This window comes from Elephantulus edwardii, unplaced genomic scaffold, assembly GCF_000299155.1.
Source record: "Elephantulus edwardii isolate Elephantulus edwardi_28Jun2011 unplaced genomic scaffold, EleEdw1.0 scaffold00059, whole genome shotgun sequence".
Lineage (NCBI taxonomy): Eukaryota > Metazoa > Chordata > Mammalia > Macroscelidea > Macroscelididae > Elephantulus > Elephantulus edwardii.
Window position 1 is genome coordinate 10,855,528 of NW_006399809.1, and position 9,000 is coordinate 10,864,527.

The 9,000-nt window shown below is 34.9% G+C and overlaps 1 protein-coding gene across 1 annotated transcript in view; it reads right to left on the reverse strand.

Moving 5' to 3' along the window:
* SEPT7 (septin 7) overlaps nt 1-9,000 on the reverse strand; it is a 69,270-nt gene that overhangs the window by 53,197 nt on the left and 7,073 nt on the right. Inside the window, exon 3 of the mRNA XM_006887628.1 lies at nt 1,559-1,674. Within this exon, the coding sequence (XP_006887690.1) occupies nt 1,559-1,674 (116 nt within the window). The remainder of the gene's footprint in view (nt 1-1,558; nt 1,675-9,000) is intronic.

The window sequence follows — 9,000 nt, forward strand, 5'->3', positions numbered from 1 at the left end:
GGGTGGCCAATCCTTCTTCCTAGTCTGTCTTAATCTGAATGTTCAGATTTAGAGGAGTATCTGACAGACAGCAATTTGTGGGGCAGTTAAAGATAAATCCCTTATTGAGGGGGTAAACGTTAGTTAAAGTGTTCATCCCACCCTTAGCCCAGTGCCATTACCCACTTGTTTCCCAGCTCCACCCTCCACCAAAGTTTAGTTGTGGTGTCTCCAAGGGAAGGTGACATGTCCTGTAGAACTTCTGTGTCAATTATGTTTTTCCTTCTGGCCCGAGGGCCTGCGGCCCTCGGGCCCGCTGGAAAGCCAGTTACCTTTGAGAGATGCCTGTGAGAAACGCCTGTTATATATAGAAATGTAATATATATTAATGTATTTACCAACACATAATAGCATAAAGATGGTGGGTGGGAGCAAATATGTAGAAGAGTAAGGAAAGAGTAACAAATACTACTACTGCTGGGTTAACAGCAACATTAAGAAAAGTTAACACACAAAAGCAATCACAAAAAAGGAATACAACTATAATGCTGTCACGTATTACTAAATTTAAATCAGTATGAATCTAAAGTTTATTCTGATTATGTAAAAAGGTAAACGTTTCTAAACTGTCTTTATGCCAATTATACTAACAACTTGTAAAGTTAAGTAAAAACCTAGGGAAGGAGAAAAGTTCAGGAGAGGAAGGTTAAGAATGGTTAAACTGCTAAAGAATGTAATCACTGTTCAATTACCATGATGATGCCTATTGGCCCATACTGAAGTCTTTGATCTTCTGCAGTAAATACATTATGTCTTCTCCACTTTCTACGAGCAAAGTTGAGTCATATGCATTAACATAGATTATTAAGTCTTCTTCCAATTCTGATGTCATATAGTCTAGCCTATCAAATTATTTTCTCAACATACAAACTGAACAGAAGCATTCCAAAGGAATGCTGCCTGGCTTAAAATTGAGAAAAGTTTGTGTCATGGCTGAATCCTTTCTCTATACCTATTTAATCTGTATGCTGAGCAAATACAGAAAGCAAAGCACCAAGAGAATTGATGGCCTGAGTACTATAAACCACGTTAGTGAAGCTTTGTCTCACATACTTTTTTGACATGTAGTTATAAGAGTTAGTCCTTAGTTAAGGACATCATGCTTGGAAAGGTGGATGGTTCAGAGGAGAAGAAAGTCCTCAATGAGAAGGACTGACACAGTGTTTGTACACAGCAGGCTCGAGTATGTCAGAAATGGTAGAGATGGCACAGGATATTTAAATCCATTGTTCACAGGGTTGCTATTCATTGTAGTTGATTCGATGGCATATAACAACATTTAAAATACATCAGTATTTCAAGTGCCAGCAGGTCACTCATGGTGGACAGTTTTCAGTCTGAAAAAGACAACCTATTTTTAAAATAACAGACCCTCAAACACCTTTAGAAAACAGTTTGCTTTTAGTTTACAAAAAGTTACGTTACAGTTAAATTTGAAACTCCCTTTAGGCAACCACAATAAAATGTATAGGATGTGTTTGTGTTAATTACTTCATATTCATCATATTTACATACATACTTGTACAGTCTTTTTTATCCTGTGGGAAGGACCAGGATACTCTGGTGAATATAAATCTGTGAGAAATAATGAGTTGATTAACGTTGACTTTCCCAGTCCAGATTCACCTAAAACAAAGAGAAAAACATCTGTTAAACCAAACTTACACCTTTATTTAAAAAATTATTTATATATAAATAGATATATATATATACACACACACATAAACATAAATATATTTTAAATAAAAAGTTGCTTTATTTAAAAGGCAATCTATGGGAACAAAAAAGGTGCCACTGGGAGTCAGGGGGGAGAGGGCGCACTGACACTGAGACAACCCTTCCCTGAGTCTCTGGATTGTCAACATTAACACAAGGACAGTACCTTATGCCAACTTCCAATAAAGCTCTTCTAGTGGCATAAGTTCTTTGTCCTCATTTTATCTACCACATTTCCAAAGACTCCTTTCTATTTTAAAACTCTACAATCTGTATCCTTTTAAATCAATGTGTCTACTTTCAACTTGGATAGTTATTTTGTTTCTTAATCTAGATACCACTGTATATATGTTTTTATTTTGAGAGTTTACTGGACTGTATGGCTTTATGTCTGTAAATCATAATTTTATAAAAAAACACTATTTAAAAAACTAAGTGTATCAATAATTTTTAAAAAGTAATGTGTCTAATACAATAATGTTCGTTTTCAACTTTAAGATATTTCTAGAGTCTAAGTCCAGATCCAAAAAAAAAGTGCAACAATGAATGAACTGAAATCCAAAGTTTCTGTGATTCATTAAAATCCCACTCAAATCATAGAGACCCACTGGATAGAGCTGCATTGATAGCCAAAAGGCAGATGTTTTGACTCCACAAAGTGCTCTGAGGGAGAAAGATGAGAAATCTCCTCTCACACAAGGTATAGTTTCTCGGTTTAGCTTTGAGTCAGTTCTTGACTCGGGGGCAGTGACCGACTAGTGGCCTAGTCCACAGGGAGCTGAGCTGCTATTCAAAAGCCATGCCTCTGTAATGGTTCAAACCCACCAGCAACTCCAATGAAGAAAAATGAACAACTTCCTTCTACACCATTTGCAGCCTCTGAAAATCCACAGATCAGCTATGATCTGTTCCAACTTCAAGTCAATGAGTTGAGCTTGGCTCAGATTATATATTTTTCCTTTAGCAAAATCAAAAGTAATAAAAATGGTGTCTATCTTAGACATTAATGAGTATCTAAATCAACAAATCATATAACTACAAAAAGTAGAAACAAAATAAAAATGAAGAATAAAAATAAATCATGTATCACACAATACAAAACTGTAAACCATACTTTCCAATTCAATGACCCATCTGCTAAGAAGTTTAAAGGTTTATACTTTCGTTAGATATAATTTAGTCCACTCAACCCTATTAATATCAGTGCAGACAGAGATAGTTTTAGAGACTGCTCCCACAAACAGTAATTCAGCAAATACTGTATTTATGCACTGTTATCTTTTATATATCTTTGTATATTTTTTTCTCCGTGCCACATAATTCCCAGTAACGAAATCAAGTCACAAGGAGTTTTGTTGCCAACTCAACGTTTTGTAGTTCAAATTCACCAGCTGCTCTGCAAGAAAACAATGAGCAATCATGTCCCATGCAATTTACAGCCTCTGAAAACTCACTGGACAATCAGCTACAAGCCATTCTAAGCCTAAAGCCCCTAACAACATCAGATGACTCTTCTCAAAAGCTTGTAAAAATATATTCTGAACATTTAGGATATATAAAAACCTCATGTAAGAGATTAATGTACAACTATATAATGCATGATCCATTTGGTGAATTACATTTTAATGAAAAGATGAGATTTAAAAATTATACCAAAGACTACGAAGGGAAAAATTATTTTTAAAGTGATGACAAGGATATGGGAATTGATTTCATCATTTCTGAGATGCATATTTTGTTCTCAATTTACATTTGGGAAAACATGTCTTATAATCAAAATGTTCATGTAATATTCTCTTACTTCCTAAAAGCCAATTTGAGATTCAAACACTTCTTCCTTCAAACACAAAATCAAACTAAAACTCAAAAACACCTTAACTTTTTCCTTCTTACATCTTCTCATTTTATTTTCAAAACATTACTTTGAACTAAAGTGATTCCTATTTATTTCTTACAAATAGGGTTGTGTGCTAAATACTGAAGTTTTGATGCATACATCAATCAAAAGGAGGTTTTAATAAAGAAAGCAATCAATATCATCTCTTTACCTTGAGACTCACAGTGAGAGAACATAACTCCCCCTTGAAAGAGTTAAAAGCTGTAGGAGAGGAGGTCTTCGAAGAACAATGGTGCATTTTAAGGGAAGGCGGTGGAAGGAATTAATACACCAAGTAGCAATTTAGAATTCAGTAATAACATTTTGTCTATAGAGAGGAAGGGCCAGAGGATGGAAATACTTCCAAATTCTGAAGATAACATTTTCTCAAAAAGCAACATTAAATACTTTCATACTTGGTCTTTGGGTTAGCAGCACATCTCTCTAAGTTAACACATTAGAACTCCCTAGGTATTTATTCATCACCTACTATATATTAGGCACTTGGATGGCACAAATGGTTGACAATAGGTTGGAAATATGAGTTCACTCAGAGGTGTTTCAACAGCTCAATCATTATATTACCAAAGTACAACACAACTAAGAGTGATATAGCTAAAGCCACTGTGACTACTATGGCAATGAGTCTAAAATTCAAAGTGCAAATTATTTTATAATGATTACTCATTTCACAAAATAGAGTGTCCAAGAAATGCAGACAAGAAATGAAACAATTCTTATTCTTGAAAAAATTTTTCCAAAATCTTACAAGACTCTCTATACCAACAAGTATCCGTGACAGGTCAGTTTCCACTGACAGAAGAGGAAGACAAATTCATTCTATAGTAATTTATTTTTGTTATTATTAGTTGTAATCAGCTTTGCTCCAAATCAAGGTACCTGCATTACAAAACAAAAAATGTTACCTTGTCTAGTGCCATCTCTATGATCACCGATGTGTTGGAATCCACAGCTGTGGTTACTATCACCTCACTCTAAAGTCTTCCGTTATTTCTGCTAACACTCACTTTATCTAACATGATGTTCTTTTCTAGCAATTGGTTGTTCCTGATGACATGGTCAAAGCAAGTTAGCCATCCTTATTTTGAAGAACCGTTCTGACTGACTCATTAAGCATTTGCTAAATGCCGTAACATATGTTGAGTTCTTATTCACATACCACTGAGTCACAACCAACTCATAGCTGACCTTCCCCATGGGTTTTCAGGGGAAGTAAAGCACATTGGGAGGAGATTGCCATGTGAGGAGTAGGTGGATTTGAAATGTCACTTTGGGTTGGCAGTGTTTGGGTTGGCAGTGTTAACCCCTTACCACTAAAGCCACCTGAACTGCCTAGAACATACACAACCTTAAAATAATTTCTTTAACAAAGAGCATTAAGACTAGATAAGAAACATCTATGTTTAAAGACCAAAAAAGGGTTCATTTCAGAAATGACATTTCACTGAGACATGAAAAGATGCTAACAAGGCAGATCAGTGAGAGGCAACACAAAGCTTAGGTACAGAACGGCTAGGTGGAAAAAGTGGGATTTATGATGTCTTGATAGCATGTGGAAGGAAGAGGCAAGAATTACTGAGGGATAAACAAATATAGAAGCTGGGCAATAGAATTTGTTTTTGAGAGACTAATTTACACTTTAAGAGTAGGATAGTAGGAATGAATGGAAATCCAAAACCTCTGTAAATGTCTATTAAAATTAATCATAAAAAAAAAGAGTAGGATAGTAGGCAAATTACTGTAAGTTTTAACTGAAATAAAATAGGTTTGTTTTTCTTTAATTAATGATTCTGTGTTTAAAAATATACTGGAAGGTCAGCTATTAATCAGTTCTGACTCAACAGTACTCAACAACACTATTTCCTAGATAACAAGTTTTCACATTTCCTTAGAGGGCTGAAGTCACAGGCAATAAACTGGAGATATATTTCTATAAAAGAAAGAAGACATGGATACCACTAAACCAATATATAAGACTTGAATCCTCTCAAATTAAGGGACCGAATAATGTTGCGCACTCCATCATTCATCTGTGAGACTTTGTGATACTTGAGGTCACCAGCTACTTCAAATACAAACAAGGTCACCCACAACGGACAAGTTTAAATGAAGTTTCCAAATTAAGATACATGAGGAAGTAGACCTGATCATCCACTTCTCAAATAATAGGCCTCAGAAACTCTACAAATAAGACCAGTACACTGTCTGATGTAGAGCCAGTAGATAGGCCATTCAGGTGGCAAGACTCTAAAACTAAAACTGAGAAGAGTTGGTTCCTCAAACTAGAGTTTATCCTTCATTTAGAAACCCAGTAAATTATGCTAGCAGTGCTTATTGAAGTTTTAAGTGCCCCAAACATGACCCTATATTAAGATGCACCTGCTAATTTTAGGTGAGGCAGCAAGGAGACAGTATCAAAATTAAGTTCTTAACTATGTAGTCTATTAACATCCATCTATGGGGCTAATTCAAAATACATTCCTATACCCTATGCAAGAACTAAAGTCTAAAATATCTGGGCAGGTGATTTTGATATACTTCCTCAAAACAATGCTGAAGGAAAAACCAAATTAAGAAAACGAAGGGAAGACCAAATTAAGAAATTGTTCTAAGATGGTAAATAAAGAAAAAATTAATTACAGTAATATTTAAAGAAAATAAAAAATGATCCTTATTAACTAAAGGAGACTTCAAAAGAACCAGGTAGGTGGGGGGTGGGAGGGAAGGGATGGGAGAATTGTATACTAATAAAGGAATTTTTTTTCCTTTTTCTTTTCGGAGAAGAGAGCGAACTGGTGGGGAGGGATGGGCAGGGAGAAAAGTGTGGCAATGAATGAATGGAAATTAATAACCTCTGTAAATGTCTATTAAAATTAATAAAAAAGGGGGGGAAGGACCAGGTAAAATAAAAAGCAAAATTAAAAAATAAATTAAAAAAAAAAATTCCATAATGGAAGAAGTAGTCAAATGAAATGGTCAAAATTAAAAGAAAATGAGCCCATGAGACAAATTTTTACTTTTTTTTTTTTAAATGACAGAAAAAGAATTGATGCCTTTGAGATGTGGTGTTTGGTTTTCCCCCCCACATTATTCCAAAGCTTTGGGTTTTTTGTTGTTTTTGGTTTTGTTTTTTTTATAATTTCCTTTTCAAGTTATATAAATCTCCTTTAAAGCATCTTAAAAATAAAAATTAGTGTACCTATTTATTTAGCAAATACGGAAAAGGAAATTTCATCATAAATTGCTACATCTGTGAGCTTATACAGTGTTCAAAAACTTTCTTGTGGGTTTTTATTTTCCTTATTTCCATTCATTCATTATTGTCTATTTTCCTCCCCACCCCCACTGTAGTTTGCTTTTTTCTTTGGGGAAAAAAGTTCTTTCATTGTTATACAGTCCATTCCCCACCCCCACCAACCATTTTACTATGCAACTCTTATTCTGGACTTTTGTCATATCAGTAATACTTACTACCTTTGGTACAGTTCTCTCTCTCATCTGTTTCAATGCCGTGTACATTATCTATTACCTCTTTTCTTAGTTTTCCCCAAACCCCGCCCGTATCAATCTTGTTCTATAACAGCGGCATTATGAAGTATTTGTCTTTTTGTGACAGAGATAATTTACATTTAATGAAAGCATGTTTGTCATAAGGGCAGAGTCAAATGCCAATGAATGTAAAACTTAAAAGCAAACACATAAATATTTAAAAATTGGCACAACAACAGGAGATTTTTTTTTTTCTTTACATCTGGCTATAAAATGAAGAAAAGAAACTACATATGAGGTTAAGTGAAGATATGTTGCTGAGTGAGGGTGGCATTCTTGGTTTCACTTTCTATGATTATATGCTGAAGATTTAATCAAGAGTAGTCTAGACTACAATACTGCTGTTATGTGCTTTGAAGTTGGAACTGACTCACAGCCGACCCTCAAGCACATTTTCAGAGTCTGTAGAACAGTACAAGAGGACTGTCCATCTTTTTCAAGCCTGTGGATTCAAATCCACTGCCTTTCCGTTAGTGCCAATTCCTTACCACCAGGCCACAAGAGCTTACTTCAAAAACATTTTATAAAGTACATTTGATCTTGGATTTGCTGTAAGAATATTTCTGTCTCAAAACTTATTAGCTATCATCTAATGTACATACAGATATAGCAGTTAAGTCTAATATACAAGATAAACAGGTTCTTCATGACCTAGCTCAGTAATGATCTTAAAACAAGATTTACTTATCCTAATTACATTAATTGGCTAATAGTACTAAGACGTAATTAACAATTCTGCTCTGTAGCTGGTTAGTATTAGCAAACATTCCAAGTAGCTGGTCATTAATTAGCTCATCCTCCCAATTAAGCAGCTTTTACTTACTACACAACCTTATGCTGGAGGGCCTTAAGAGAGCTGTTATGCTCTCTGCTACACTGACAAATAAGGAACTGTTTTATATAATTCAAGTGAACAGCTGCATTTTTTTCTTTTCAAATTACCAGGCAAATCAAGCTGCAAATCAAGCTGTTTAATTAGAAAAATTTTCTCATGATTAATTATTACAAAATTTAATATTACTATTTGTTTATGGTAAAATGATAGCAGAGATTATAGTAAAATATATCACTGCTAACAAAGAGTGAGATGTCAGGAACTATAAGAAGGCAAACAGTTTCTCATTAAGTGAAACATAATTCCTAATTATCTCTCCAAGTGCACAGGAGCAAAAGAAAAACTTCCTCCCTCCAGAAAGAATTTACAACAAAAAAATCGGAGGAAAAAAGGAAATAGCAACAATAACATTTCAAAATACCTTTTAAATTTTAGTAAAACAGTAAAGTTTTCCTGTTATGATGGTTATGAATCATGAATTAAGTTTCATCTATCTATATATAAAGGGAGCTCTGTTGGCCTAGTTCTAAGAAGCTGCACTGCAATCTCAAAGGCATGGTTCTAATCCACTGGCTTCTTCACTGTAGAAAAAATATGCAATCTTCTATGTGACTTACTGCCTTTGAAAACCTGGAGGGTCAGCTCTGAGTTCTGACTTGACGGCACACTACAACAACAATATATATTCAGTATCTGTATCAGGAGCACTGACGGCTCAGTGGTAAAGAATTGTGTTGCCAAAACAACTATGAGATATCATCTCACCCCAGTCAAAATAGCAAAATTTAACAGAACAGCAAGCAACAAATGCTGGCGAGGTTGTGGAGAAACTGGAACCCTTAATTCACTGTTGGTGGGAGTGTAAAATGGTGCAACCCCTGTGGAAAGTGGGATGGTGCTCTCTCAAAAAGTTGCAAATAGAGATACCATTTGACCCCGCAATACCTCTACTGGGAATATACCC